Raw genomic sequence first — 15,553 nt, 5'->3', positions numbered from 1 at the left:
CACTCACACCTTACACACCTTAAGCACACACACCTCACGCACCGCCCTAATCCTGAAAGGGGCACGCAACTCTTACAACAATGGCAACTGCAGAGATGGTGTTGCGCTTTAACAAGGATGATAAAAATTTTGGGCCGTGAGTGAGTTAAAGGGCGTTTGCCGGGAGAGACACTCTGTCTGACAAGCCTACAGTATTAGCAAAATTAAATAGAGTCATTGGCTGCATCTCGTTTAACTACATTTGTCCAGCTTGTTATTATTGCTTCAGAGTTAAGTACGTGGGTCTTGTCCCGGTTGGAGAGAGAATGAATGGAAACTGTGGGTCAATTCTTCTTAGAGATGCTGATTTTCACTGTCCATTATTAACAGAGTACTTGGAACACACCATTTTCAATCTCTTACAACCGACAAAATGTGAACATGCGAACTGCTCCGAAAACGAAAGTGAAAGTTAAAAATTGCGTTTGCAGCGGAGAGTGACCCAGCAGTCTGTGTATCGTTGGCAGGGAGACAAGTCTCAGTGTACACGTGCACTGACCCAACCAGAACACATTAGTGAAGGAATAACAGTTTGGGGGCCACAAACAGGAGGCTGGCGGACCGGGGGCCGCCTATTGAGGACCACTGACCGAGAATATTCGATTGCTAGTCGCATTACTCCTGCATGTATCGTTCCATCAGATCGGATCAGATTTTTGTGTTCTGCGCAGGCTCGAGATTTTCTTCCTGTGGCTGTGAGCTGGAAGTAGAAGGAGTACCGGGGTACGACACACAATTGCAGTTGTTTCATTGAGCAGCATAGTGGAACTATGGCTGTAATCCAACTAAGCTGTGCATGTAAATGCACTGAGAGGTGCAAGAGCAGGTCCTCATTTGGACACAGGCTGCAGTTTGTTATGAGCTCCACTAGGGGGCGTCCTCACATCTCACTATTCAATTTCAATATTTGTTCTACTTTTTATCATTTTAAAAACAGAGTGAGAAAAATTTTTATTATGTTTGTCTTATCCATAAAAGGTAAATAAGCAATTTGTGCCAGTATGCAACACTTATATAAAGAATGATCACACCATAACTATTTAAGGGACAGAAAATGCTGATTGTTGTTTAATACTTTATTTCTGATGATTGAACAGTTTATAGAAAAATAAAGTAAATCTTATCAGTCAGAGCAATAGAAATGCTTCGTCAGAATCTGAAATTACAACAATGTACAATCCAAATATAATCAGTAAATATGCATTTATTACATTGAACGATGTGAACATTTCTGGAGACAATTAAATGTTTTTTCTACTCAGTGTGGTTGACAGGAGAGATGATCAGAGGAGCAGAATTTTTACCACCATCATTATTAGATGGACTAAAGTATGGGTAGAGTTTCTGAGTGAAGCAGCAGCCAGTAAAGGAGTAGATAAGCTCTGCAGCATCAACGTCATAAAAGGAGACCAGACCCTCCTCATAATCCACAAACACCCCCACCTTCTCAGGCTGATGCTTCAGAGAGAGACTCACTGGTGGGCCAGCAGGAGCTTTGTACTCGTTTTTATTCCTCAGCCATATCGTCCAGTAACCATTCTGAGGAGACAGTTTGATTTCTCCCTTCCTGTTGATCAACTCTGTGGCCACTCCTAAATCCCACTCAGTTTTCTCTTTAACCTGAACCTCATAATAAAATCTTCCTGAAGAGAAACTCTGCTTTGCAAAGACACAGGGACAATAATCAAACCTCTTTGGGTTGTCTGGGAGTTTCTTCTTCACATCACCATGTTTAACTTGTTTTCCATCATCAGACAGGATGAGGTTGGGATGTGCTGTATCAGGATCAAGTGTCACATCCACTGCATACTGCTGGACCCTCTTCAGCTCAGGCAGCTTCTTCATCAGTTTACTGAGCGTCTCCTCCAGCTGATTCACAGCTCTCACCACAGTCCCCTCATATGAAGGTGGACGGATGCTGACTCCTGTCCAGTCCTTGGTGGGTGGAGCAGAGTTCAGTGATGGGAAGCTTTGGAGGAGGTGGAGGTGGTCTTCAGACTGTGAGAGCTGCTCCATCTCAGAGCTTCTCTTCTCCAGCTCAGAGATTTCCTGTTCCAGCTCTTTGATGAAGCCTTCAGCCTGTTTCTCTGTCTCTCTCTGCTTCTCTTTGATGGTGTCCATGAGCTCGGCCTGGCTTCTCTCAACAGACTCCTTCAGAGCTCTGAAGACCTGAACACCAGCTGCTATCTCTCTGTCTGCATCTTTCTTACTGAGCTGCACTGAGCGCTTCATCTCCTCAATCTTCACTCGTCTCTTCTGGATCATCTGCTGAATTTCAGCGTCTGTCTTCCCCAGCTTGGCCTTCTTTCCTTCACATTCTTCTTTCAGAGGAACAACAGAATGTCCCTGGTGGTCTGAATAGGTGCAGAGCATGCAGACACACATCTGGTCGGTCTTACAGAACAGCTCCAGCAGTTTATCGTGCTTCGTACACATCCTGCCTTCCAGGTTCTCCACAGGGTCGATCAGCTGATGTCTTTTCAGGCCTGACTTTGTCAGGTGAGGCTCCAGGTGAGTCTCACAGTAGGAGGCCAGACACACCAGGCAGGACTTCAGGGCCTTCAGTTTGGTTCCAGTGCAGTCGTCACAGGGAACTTCTCCTGGTTTGGAAACTTGTTGCTCTGAGCTGCTGCTGCTGGCTTTCTGTTGAGCTGACTGTCTGAACTGAGCAGCCATCTCAGAGATGAACCGGTTGACCTGCAGCTTCGGTTTTGTGTAGAAAATGTCATTACAGTTGGGACATTTGTACGGTGCGTTAATATCCCAGTGTTTAGTGATGCAGGTTTTACAGAAGTTGTGTCCACATGGTATGGTGACTGGATCAGTGAACACATCCAGACAGATGGAGCACTGAAACTGATCTTCAGTCAGCAGACAGCTGGCAGCAGACATGTTGACAGTCTGAGGATTAAAAGTGAAAGTGATGTGTTGTTTAGTCATAAAAACATGAAGCTAGATTAATGAAACTGTGAAATATTTTGTCATTCTGTAGTTTTCATTTGAAGTTTTGTGTTAATAGTTGTTGAAATACAGTAAATTTTATCAGCTGTACTCACCAGATTTTGTCAGAGATTCTGCTGTGTTGCTGAGAAAGGCCTGATTGAGTCAACTTTAGCTGTCTTTTGAGAGAAACGGAGAGACGAGTCTCGACGGCTGTTTGTCCGGCGAGTGTTTAGTTTCATTTGCTGAATGTTGTTTTAAAGCTGTTGTGTCTTTCCAGTGTTGCTCCACCTCGTTCTGCTCTGCAGGTGAGGTTTTGTTGCCTTTCAGGTTTAACTTGATTACTGACGTACTTTTGGCACAAGATCTATGTTGATACAGCACACTGAAGGCTTTAAGGACAGTCTGTGGTTACGGGAGACTTTTTACTTCATGACATTTTTATTCTGTCTTGTATCAGAGTCAGTACTCCAACACACAACAGAACAAAAGATTTCAGAATACACAAAATAACATTCATCATTTCTCAGTGGGCTACAGCTCCTGCTATATTTTCTCATCAAAGTTGATGAAAGCAATATTTGTAATTATAAAAATGAAATAAACACATGTACTACTTTGTTACTGACCAACATTAACTTGCTATTTAATCAGACAGTTTTAAATGGCTTAAATTTAACAACATTGTCACGACAGCTGCTTCACAATCAAAGCACCAGTTAAAAATAACCAGATAACTTTTGTTCAGAAGTCTTTGTATGTGCACATTTTTACTGATATCTTAATATGTGCACACTAATTTAAACAACAGTTTCACAGCACTGTCCACCATGCAATCCTCCAGATTATCCACCATCACTTATATCAGTCACAGTCGCCTCTTTAACAACAACATCTTGTGGCCAGATTAGGAAACTGCTGTTTAAACTCTACCAGCCTCCACGTGATCTACAGAACACATTTCTCATCTGACAAAGTTACACTGATCAATAAATCATTCAAATATTTATCTAAATACTGGATAGAACCTGTGCTGTTTCAACCATCAGTGGAAAATTACATTTTTTAATTCTCTGTTTTGCTAAACACACAAACACTGACAGCCTGCATTGTTTCTCACTCCTTAAGGTCAAAACAAGACCAAGTAATACAGTCTGATTAAAGTTACGGTGTTAATTATGAAGTGTCTCTTCCACAGTGTAATATTATGAACACTAATGTTGTCGCTGGTCCAGGTAGTGCTACGTCTCCCTTCTTATACTGCTAATAGTGACTGGCCGATTATCGGCCACCAATATATCGGGGCCCGATAGAATGGCCCAATTTCTATCGGGGGCTGTATCGTATCGGTGAAGTGTTGCGCTGATAGAAGTTTTGTCAGGATGCAGCTCTTCTCATATATAAAACCAGTCAGACACAAAAAAATGCTTCATGTTTCTGAGAACATTGATTACTGATGATTCAACAGTGTTGGAGGCAGGTTATTAGAACACATGAGACTACATTAGATAATATCAATCACTGGTAAAACTGGTGTGTTGTTGTAATAAAAATAATGTGATGCATCATAGAAAGTTGTTACAAATGCATTTATGACTGTTTCAAAGTGTTCTAGGGACAGATACGGCCTAAATCTGAGCTGGAAAAAGCTGGTTTTGACAAAAGAACTAATTTGTTTGTCAGCAGAGGTTTCAGCTAAAGCCAGACACTAAAAACAACAGAACCTGTTGTGGGAACAAAGTTGCAGATTTGTATTAATGGTTGTTGAAATACAGTAAATATTATCAGCTGTACTCACCAGATTTTGTCAGAGATTCTGCTGTTTTGCTTAGAAAGGCCCAACAGAGTCAAATTCGTTAAAGAGAAACGGAGAGACGGGTCTTGACAGCTGTTTCTCTGACGGATGTTTAGTTTCATTTGCTGAATGTTGTTTTAAAACTGTTGCTTCGCCTCTTTCTACTCTGCAGGTTTTGTGTTTACATCCTCCTGAGTGTTTATTATGGGGTGTTTGATTTGTGTCTCCTGCTTTGAATGATCCTCAGATGTAGTGTGGTTGTTCATCCACAGGGAGGCGCTGCTGCACTGTTTAATGTCTCAGCTGTAGACTGATTAAAGGGGAAGTTCACCCAAATCACACACAGAACAAACAGCTGCATCTTCTCGCTCATCGTGTCGAGCCAGAAAGATAGTTTGAGTTTATTCCATCTCGTATGTTTCAGTTTGGTTAGCAGCTGTTGTGCAGAGGCTTTTACCTGGAAGTCATCAGGAGGAACAGACGGTGACTCCACCCGCCTCAGAGCTTCTGCTGCTCAGAGCTCTGTGGACTCACAGGATGTTTCAGTCCAGGTTGAAACTGAGATAAAGAAATTTGTTTTATCTCCTTCGTCATTTGTCTACAGCATCCAGTACAAACAGCACGTCGCTGCATTTTAATCCATAACAATAAAGGTGATTTGAGAATCATTTTTTTGTGTGTTTTAAGAAAATAAGACCCAATAAACTGTGTTCCACCTCAGAACAACTCTATACTGAGGACAAAGCTTCCAAAATCAAAAAGTAAAAATAAAATCTGTCAATAAAAAGTAAATGTCATTAAATGCAACAAAAAATAAACAACATAACAACATGAATTAATGTTGTGACAAAGTGATGTTCCTGTTTTAAGTCTCCTCTATTTATTTACCTTTGTTTTAATTTTCCAATATATTTATTTATTTTCCCTATTTAATTTCTTTATTTACTCATTTTCATTTGTATTCTTTAAATCTTTCAATGTATTTTCTAAGTATGTAGGCTATGTATTATCTTTGACCAATGCAGAAGGAAAATTATACAGAAATACATATATTTAAAAAAAAAAAAAAAACTAAATTCAAACACATATATCCGTTAAATAACCTTTAGTTATTGCATTAATAAATATCAATAACATACTACTAAAAATATCCTCTAGATACTCAAAGCTTTAGAAAGTAAACACATGAGATACTGATTCAGTTAGGAAACAGGAAACAAAACAATACGATGTTAGTCACTAAAAATATGTTTCTGAAAACATTTGAATCAGTTTTTTCAGCCTTCGTTCTCACTATACAAAAACAATATGGCGGTCACTTCCGGTTCAGCTAAACGGAACGGATACAGACTGTGTAGTATCAGAATCACGAGTTATGGTTTATTAGTAGTTCCAGGTTCAGACAGTGTGATCGGAGTTCTGATGGACTGTCCTCGGGACCAGCAGCTCCTCCTGCCGTGTTCAGGTGCAGTCCGTCAGGTGACCGAGTGACTGTTCACGCCAGCCTTTTTATATTTTACTTTGAAGGCCACTTCCTGTCACTTCCGGTATGGTCTGTGTTACGCGGTGCGGACTTGTCGCAGCGGCTCTCCCGGCGGCAGCAGCAGCAGCAGTTCTGCTCCGGCGGACCAACAGACGGACCGACACCGGACACACGGACGGTCCCTGCCGCCCACCAGCGGACCTGATTGAAGACTGCAGGTGAGACGAAGGTAAGACTGTGTCCGCTGTGTGCACCTGTGAATGTGTGAGAGGACGCGCTGTGATGTCATCACCGATGGTCGTTGAATCTGTCCCGCTGGTACCACTGGAGTAATCAGAGTATTTCCAGCAGCTGCGGTATTTGGAACCAGAACCAGAACCAGCACCGAGTCCAGCAGCAGTAGTAGTATCCGATTACACTCACTCGCGTCCTGCCATCTGCAGCTACACCCATCCTCTCCTCCTGTTCTCCTCCACAGCTCAGAGGACGAGGGGGTGTTTTTACTCCATCACATCTGACTTACTTTGATTTTTTACTCAGTAAATGTGACATAATGTTTCATTATAGCCGAGCGTCTCTGCAGCGTCTCAGGTGTGATGATAGTCATTATATAGTGAGGAGGTGATGGAGCACATCCTCCATCACCTCCACCCCACTGACATTATATTATTTCATTTATCTTCTGGTGATTTCAGTCAGTCAGAAGCACATTTTGTTTCTTTGTCTCTTCTGTAAAAAGTGACGCGAGGCTGAAACGATCCTGTGATTCTGTGAGTAAAAATGTTTTATTACAAGTAAAAGTCCTGCGTTCATCATGTAACTTAAACCAGTTTATAGTCTCAAACAGTTAGTTAGTTATATCTGTATCATCATATCACTACACTGATACAACTCGTAATTATTTGTATTGTTCATCAATCTACTGCTAATTTTAACAATTAATCTATTGATCATTTAGTCTATAAAGGAGGGACGTTAGTGATCAATCGATTAATCGCTGTTAAGAATTTGACTGATTATAAATCGACGATAAGTGTCAAAGAGTATTTTACAGTAACGGATTACAGATGCTTGTTTATCAAATATATCTAAGTAAAAGTGTGAGAAAATGTATTTAATAAAGAATTTGTAATTTGTTAAAAATAGATATTGTTACGTTTTATGAGGTCAATATTTTGTGTTATTTGGTTCATAACTTGTGTAACTTTATGTTTAATATATCGGTTCTTTTAACTTCTAATGCAGCCGGTCTGATTTTACAGCAAACATAGATCTCACATATTTCATACATTATTAATTATTAATCACTTATCAATTGTTAAGGCAGCAGACTATTGAAAATGCATTCGTAATATAAAGTGTCAGAAAAAGGGTAAGAATGCTCATCACAGCGTCACAGAGCTCAAAGTGACGTTTTCTCCAACCAGCATCAAAATACTTAGTTACAAGTAAAAGTCATATTTCAAAATGTTTCTTAAGTGTTTAAACTGATCCAACATTGAACCGGTCACCACAACATCACCAGACTCCATTAACAAATGTAGTGATTTTAAGAGTCGTTTCATGAGGAGAAACTTTGTGAAATTCCAAATCATTGTCTCCTTCTCGTAAATTCAGCATTAAATGAAAGAACATGAGGTTGTTTATTTCCTTGTAAAGAGTGTCAGTTTGTCACATGTTACAAAGACACTAAACAGGAACAATATAGGCGACTTCTTTGTCCCCGTGGAGAAAGTCCCCAGACTCCCTTAACAAATGTGTCAGTTTAGTGAGTTGTTGAGTTGGAGACACTTTATAAACTCTGTGAAACTCTGTCTCTGACTCATTCTGCATTATTTGGACCTTCTTGTTCATTCAGCAAATGTTCTACATGAACTTCTTTCTGTCTTTGGGTAGAAACATGGAGTCTGTTTGTCTCAGTGATGGACGGGTTTTTTAGCATATAGCATATTAACACCAGGTGTGAACTGACAGATTAAGGGTCTTGTGATCGGCTCAGGTTGGATGAACGGTGGTTCCAGGTCTGAACAAACCTTCATGATTATCCAGCGTGAGAGCTGTCCTGTCTGTGTCAGCAAGTGTCAGACAAGACACACAGCAAACAGGAAGTAAAAAGTAAAGGCTCTGAGTCCGTCTCTGAGTTCAGCCTCAGTTAACATTCAGCTCTCAGCCTCGTCCGCTCCAGCAGTTCTGAATACGCAGCATCTCGTCTGTTTTGGCTCAGCCCGCTGTGGTTTCCAGCCGTGGTGTGTTTTGTGTTTCCTCGTGTGTGTTCGGAGGTTCTGGGGCGGCCCGGCTCCACAAACACAACGCCTCTGTCATCGAGGAGCTGCAGGAACAGTCGACCTCCCAGAGTGACTCACACTTCTCCAACCGGACACTCGTTCTCTGCTCTGATACAACAATTTAGATAAACTCTCACCTGATGATTATTCAGTATTATCTCTCATCAGCTCTCTGTGTAACCGTCGCCCTTTAACATCCGTCTGAAAACTCTCACAATGAGAGAAATGAGCTCAGAAATAACTGACAAGATCTCAGGAAAGAAAGAAAGAGCTGCAGCATTCTGCTAAACAACTGAAGTAGCTGGAGACTTTTAAACTGCGTCTGCTGTAATCCAAGTCTCCAGAAAGCCCTGAGATCCCAAACTGATTTGAAGAGACATTAGAGGACATAAAGAAAAACTTCATCCACTTCTGGAGGTTTGTGGTTTTACCTGGACAGGGCCAGGAGTGTTTCTGTGTGTGTGTGTGTGTGTGTGTGTGTGTGTGTGTGTGTGTGCGTGTGCGTGTGTATGCGGTGCTGTGAGAGGCAGGAAGTGAAAATGAATCATGGTTGTAGATGAATATCATTTTCTTATAGTTTGCATACGTTTTACTGCTGCGGTGGAGACGATGTGACCATCAGGAAAATGACTGTCGACTGGTTTCACCCACAGCAGCCGGATCAGAACACGGTGTCACCTGTCAGATGATATTCAGTATATTCATTTGTGTATGTTGGAAAATATCTAGTGACTGTAGTACTTTAATTATGAAGCAGTTATGAGACAGTCGGTGCAGATCACTTGGAGTCTCATCAGATTCTGCTCTGACCCGTTCACAGACGGGAGGAGAGCTCAGAGACGACTTCACTCCTGTTGATCAGCCCGACTGCAGCAGTGATCCGGAGCTGACCTCCACTGTCGGGTGGTTCTGTTCTGTTCTGCTGACTGCTGACTGGAGCTGGAGGGAAAATGGACTTTACTTCATGAACGTAACATTACAGAGAGGAGACAGAGAACCAGAACCAGAACCAGAGTCTCACTCAGAGCTTCACCTGATGTTCAGTAAAGTGATCTGACTGTTTGAGGCAAATGATCTCGTGGTCAGTCTGGTGAGAACATCATTAAATATCCACCACTGCTGATGGAAGTCTGTTTGATATGACACACACAGATATTAACAGACGACGTGTTTTAAAGTTTTATTAACGTCATGTTTTGTCTCGTTCGCTGAGCTGGAAATTACAGCGACAGCCGACCAAATGAAACATTTCCTCAAGGAAACTTGTTCTCTGGCAACATTTGGGAAAATGTCAGAACACAACAAAGTGCAGAACAACAGCAGAAAGCAGAAGTGTTACATTATATCTTTAAAAACATCGTGTCATCATTGATTGAATTTCGGTACGTCATTTCCAGGATGTCTGTCATGTTCAGACTTTTGGCTTCACTGCCGTCATGATTTCTGGTGTTACTGCTTCGTTTTGTCTGCATGTGTACGTTTTCAGAAGACGAGCACAGATGAAAGCTGAGAACGTCCTCGTTAGGTGTAAATGAGCCTTTACACCTGCTACACGTCAGTATGTTAGCATGCTAGTGTTAGCGTTCAGCTGTGTCGCCATCAGCTTTCTTCTCTCTGTCTCTTCAGTGACTCCTCCCTGTACGACTTAAACTACTGACTGTTAACTGATCGGACTGATCAAACTGACAACACAGCGAGAAGCTTCCCACTGTTCTAAAAATTTCCTCCGTCAGAGTCTCAGTTGACCAGATCCGTCCTCTCAGTCAAATGCTTGTTGTGCGACCCGACGTGTGACGGCGGGAAGTCGAGCTGCAGGTGAAGATCTAAAGTGCTCCCATTACAGCAAACAGCCTGCGTCTCCCTGAGGTGCTGCCTGATTTAATCAGCGGGCTGAAACTCCTTCGAGAGGAAACCAACAGACGTCTCCATGGCGACCAGGAGGAGGAGAAGGAGGAACAGAAGTACCTGCTGTCAGCTGGAGGGAGGGCAAGAAGGCTCCTTGTGTAGAAACATGTCGCAGAAAAATCAGTCACATCTTTATTTTGCTCCTGAGGAAGATTTCTTTTTCACACTTGGCTTCCAGATCTGTTTGTGTTGATCTCTGCTGGAGCTCCATCCTGCAGTGTGATGACTCCAGCCATGAGATCTGAATGAGCTCGCTGACTCTGAGCCTGTGGTGTCAGTGCTCAAACTGATCGGAGGACAAATGGAGTTCACAGGCGAGGTTCAGTTCAGGTGACGAAGCGTGAAATGAGTTCGGAGCTCGTCTCATGAACAAATGATGAGGAAAAGAGGCGAGCGTGATGTCGCGTATCTGCAAACCACAGATACGTTCAAGTGTCATCGCCTACATACAGCACTTCACATTACATGTTTAGGACCTGGTTTTCTTCCTCTGCTTCTTATTGAAGGAGAAAGTGGTCATTTGATTGAACTGACATCGTTTTGTCGTTCATTCCTAGAGAGCGTGAAGATCCCACGACTGGTTTCTGTGGAAAACTTGAAGACATTGTGACTCTAACACTCGCTCTGAAAGGGCTGTTGTTGTTTTACCTTCATCACATTCGAGGAGAACAGTCACTGCATTTTAACAAAAAGCAGTTTGAATTGTGTCACATTAGTCAAATTCATGTTAACACACAAGTTGCTGTGGTTTGACCTGTTCTCAGCTGGAGGTTGCAGAGGGAACGAAATGCAAAGCAGTTTTCTGACACACAAACAGCAGCGTGGTCGCTGGAAAAGACTGAGTGAAAAATATCTTAAAGAAACAGAATGTTCGGCGCTCTTTCTGTGGGCTCAGATGGTTTTGACACATTCCTCAACACTGATCCAATAACACGACCTGAGCTGGAGCCACTGAAGGAATCAGGTTGTTAAACACCTGAATTTGACCTCTGATGAGTTTCCTGCACATAAGTCTTGTACATGTGATCATTTGACTTAACGTTTCTGTTCCGAGTCCGGCCGAGACGAGGAGAAAAACACCTGATCCGAGCAGGCTCTCTTAGTGCCGTTGCCATGGCAACAGAGGAGAGAATATCCTCGCTGCCGTGTGTGGTGTCGGTCACGTGTTCAGGCGTCTCACAGCTTCAAATCAAAGGTTTTCTCTCTCCAATCACAGCTCTCCGTCATCCACGCCCTCCTCATCTCTCTGAAGGAACGTACATGAAGTACCAGAACGAATACTCTGCATTGTACCACACGCACCGCAGTACTGAGCCAGTACTCAGTCTGGTATCAGGCCCAGATCTACTGTTTCAGCTGATCCAACCACTGGACCAGTCACCACAACATCACCAGACTCCATTCACAAATGTAGTGATTTTAAGAGTGGTTTTATGAGAAACTGAATAAAGTTTCTGAAACAACTTCGACAGATTCTAAATCATTGTTTCCTTCTTTTAAATTCAGATGTTGTTCCACATGAGCTTCTTTCTGTCTTTGTGTAAAGACATGGAGTCTGTCTGTCTCAGTGATGGACAGGTTGATTTCGTAAAGAGCAGGAAGTGACATCACATCACAGGTGGTCCCTCAGACGCAGGTAGACGTCATGTGTGAACTGACAGACTGAGAGTTCTGGTCGTTCTGCTGCTGAACCAGAGGAGCAGAAGTGTTTCTGTGTGCTTGATGTGAATCTGATGTGAAACTGAGAACTGAATGTTTCTGCTCCTTCAGAGGAAACCTGCTGCTGCTCCTTCTTCTCTTGCTTGCTGGATGTTGGTCACGCCTCTATTTTTAGAACTTGTTATCTGATGCTGCGGCGCTCAGCCTCCCTCCCACCTCCTGATCATTATTTCACGATCTTTGACGAGGGAAGTGTTAATGTTAAAGTGCACTGCATCATTTTATAACACCACGTTGTGACAGCTCCACCTGAGCATCCACAAGTGAAACAAACCTGTTCCTGAGATTTTAACAGAAATAGGATAATAAGACACATCATTCACAGTAGATTATTTCAAATAACAGTACAAAATGTGCAAAATCTTTATTTATTCTTCCCTGCAGACGTTCCTGCCAGGAATGATGATGTCGGAGACTTTGGAGCAGAGTGATGATGTCGGCGTCCTGCCTCCACATGAGGTGGAGCCCCACAGGGAGGAGGACGGACACTGCCCCCTGCCCTTCAGGTGAGTCGCTGCAGGATAAGCCCCGCCCCCATCGCAAAAATCACATGATCATTTTCCAGTTTCCTTTCTGTGATTTGTATTTGTATGAAGAGCGACTGTCTGCCTTGTGAAACCGTTTGGATTAAAATATGAGACGTTTCTGCCAGAACAGTCGACCTGCAGGTGATAAAGTGTGAAGATGCGTCTTTACTTTATGCTTGAAGATCTTGCTCACGTCTCTCGTGAGGGCAGTCCTCAGCTCGCATCCCAATCATTTGCAGATATTTACTTGAAGGCTTAGGGAATTTATAATTTTCTGTTTTAAGACGCAAGTTGGTTACATTTAGGAAGAGATCACAGTTTGGTGAAAAATGAAATAATAAATCAACGTTATAACTGATGAGACTGACATGTGAGTGCCTCGGCCCGTGGAGGACGTCAGTTAGCTGTTAGCTGCAACCTGAACCTGTATTTGTTTATATATCCTGTCAAATTAGCAGAATTATTAATGTGTCTTAATTAGCTGTTAGCAGCTCCCGTTTGCAGTATCCGTATGGTGTGATACTGATGAGAAACTTAAAAACATGATGATTCCTCAGGAAAGTTCTGCAGTTAAAGTCTTATTTTCTGTGATTTGTAAGCAGAAATAATGGATGAACTGAATGTGAAAACAGTTTTTTATGCTTGTTTAAAGCACCTTTGAAATCGATAGAAAACTGACGAAGGACTTCTGGTGCTGGACTCAGACAGTTGAGGTTTAAGTGTGAATACAAATATGGCATAAACAAATAAAGATCGTAGCTCTGTGTTACTTAATGTGTTTAATACTTCCTCACACAGCTGTGGTCAGGCTGCAGGTGGAGCCACAGCTGGATCACAGATGAATCCAGATGTGACGTCCACAACGCTGGTACAGGAAGGCAGCTGAACACACTTCATGTTGATGATTCAGATCTGTCCACCTCGGAATCAACAAACTCCCTCATTAGTGCTGACACTGTGTGTGTGTGTGTGTGTGTGTGTGTGTGTGTGTGTGTGTTTGGCAGCTGATGAAAGCTGAGGAGACGTGCAGGACAGACAATACACAGAGAGGGAAAGCCTCAGTGTGTCCCTCACTGCTCTGTTATTCCTGTCACGTAGAAAACAAGCTGCAGTGTGTGTGTGTGTGTGTGTGTGTGTGTGTGTGTGTGTGTGTGTGTGTGTGTGTGTGTGTGTGTGTTTGCCTGAAGCACGTGCAGTCAGCTCACGTTTCCAGGCAGCAGAGCTCAGAGAGACGGAGAGGCTGCTGGGAAGGAGGTGTGTGTGTGTGTGTGTGTGTGTGTGTGTGTGTGTGTGTGTGTGTGTGTGTGTGTGTGTGTGTGTGTGTGAAGCTTTAAATCACTTCTGCTGACAGGGAACTAATGTTCTCTAAAACCCCACAAACAGCCCGACACTGGGCCACACATGAGGACACATCAGGATTTAAAGTGTTGAAATGTAACACTAGTTTCAGTGATGTGATGAAACATCTCACTGAAATAAATGTTTTAAAACATAAATATGTAATTATAGATGTTCAGACACTGGTGCTCACACAGCTTCTCACCACAGGAGGCGCCAGAACCAACACAAAGGGAAAGATCCTTGTTGCTTTAAGTCAGACTGCATTTCTAGTTTTGGGGAATCATCTGACAAATAAACAAAGAAATTAAATATCTAGCAGTTGTAAAAAGTAGTAAATGATGCTGGAAACAAATAAATATATAAATGTCATTGTATTTCTCTCCACTGATGCTTCATTCATCTAACAGCTTCAGTCACTGAATCTGATGTTAAACAGCTGAAATGATCGACAAAAGATAAATGACTTGATAATCGTTTAAGTCCTTTTTGCGGTGAAATTATTGTCTGTTTGCAGCTGATGATCTGAATCATTTGGATATATTTGTAATGATGTTGAGGTTTGGACTGAACAAACATGATGGTGTCACGTTATATGATATATATACTATACATATGTTTCTAAACATTGCGAGCACAGGACTTTCTGCAGTGTTGCAGAAAACGTCCAGTGTCGTTTCAGCAGCAGCTCTGTGAACACGGCCTGTTTCTCTGCTCCAGTTTCTCCATTCAGGCTGAAACTGTTTGCATAATTAGTTCTTTTATCTGTGTGTGTGTGTGTGTGTGTGTGTGTGTGTGTGTGAGAAAGCCACCCAGTAGCTCTTGTGGGACAATCGTTCCTTTCACACACACACAGACCTGCAGTGTACCAAACTCAAACCAGTGGCTGATGGTAGTTTTCACTTCACTTCATCTCAGGTCGTTTGTTTATTCACATGTTCACGTGTTCGTCAGTTGTTTTTCTTTTTGCATGAACTTCTCCTGTCCTGGCCACGTTTACATGACCATTTAAATGACTTGAAGTGTGTGTGTGTGTGTGTGTGTGTGTGTGTGTGTGCGTGTGTGCGTGTGTGCGTGTGTGCGTGTGTGTGTGAGAGAGTTTGTTTAGTTAAACCATCTCAACAGAAGGTGGATTAAAAATCCAGCTTCTACTAAGTTCTCTACACCGTGTTTGCACAAAAAATGAACCCATAACCCACTTTCCACTGTCGCTGTTGTCGCTGTTGTTGTTTGGACGTTACAAAATGTCTGTTCTGACATCACGTCATTGAAGCGCTCTTCATTCTCCTCCAGCAGCAGCTGCTCACTGTGTTGTCAGTCTTTCGTTGCCTTTTTGTCGAGCTGATGTTTTCAACGTTTTCTCTGACGACTTGTGGTCCTGTTCAGACTTCCTATCATCACCATGATCTGATGACACTTCCTGCTCTATATGCAAATAAACATCACTGAGACAAACAGACTCCATGTTTCTACTCAAAGACAGAAAGAAGTTCATGTAGAACATTTGCTGAATGAACAAGAA

At 42.4% G+C, this 15,553-nt stretch overlaps 2 protein-coding genes across 5 annotated transcripts in view; one reads left to right on the top strand and one right to left on the bottom strand.

The window, feature by feature from the left end:
- The window catches only part of LOC119024505 (GRAM domain-containing protein 2A-like), a 30,503-nt gene that overhangs the window by 6,214 nt on the left and 8,736 nt on the right, over positions 1–15,553 (top strand). For 2 of the 4 annotated variants that reach the window (XM_037107372.1, XM_037107375.1), the window contains one exon: positions 12,551–12,672. In XM_037107372.1, the coding sequence (XP_036963267.1) occupies positions 12,551–12,672 (122 nt within the window). Of the gene's footprint in view, positions 1–6,301; positions 6,487–12,550; positions 12,673–15,553 lie in introns of all 4 variants that reach the window. The other 2 variants (XM_037107374.1, XM_037107373.1) reach the window with 2 other exon arrangements.
- Positions 778–5,034, bottom strand: LOC119024497 (zinc finger protein RFP-like). The gene has a single exon (XM_037107354.1). The coding sequence runs from the start codon at positions 2,977–2,979 to the stop codon at positions 1,294–1,296; it is 1,686 nt and encodes a 561-aa protein (XP_036963249.1). The 5' UTR covers positions 2,980–5,034; the 3' UTR covers positions 778–1,293.

The sequence above is a fragment of the Acanthopagrus latus genome, chromosome 8 (assembly GCF_904848185.1).
Source record: "Acanthopagrus latus isolate v.2019 chromosome 8, fAcaLat1.1, whole genome shotgun sequence".
In the NCBI taxonomy this organism is placed as follows: domain Eukaryota; kingdom Metazoa; phylum Chordata; class Actinopteri; order Spariformes; family Sparidae; genus Acanthopagrus; species Acanthopagrus latus.
The sequence above is the reverse complement of the archived record's forward strand: the minus strand, read 5'-3'. Positions and strand labels throughout refer to the sequence as shown.

What these genes read in the sequence shown, in the direction of transcription:
- LOC119024497 (XM_037107354.1), bottom strand. Translation starts at nt 2,979, where the DNA reads ATGACTAAACAACACATCACTTTCACTTTTAATCCTCAGACTGTCAAC.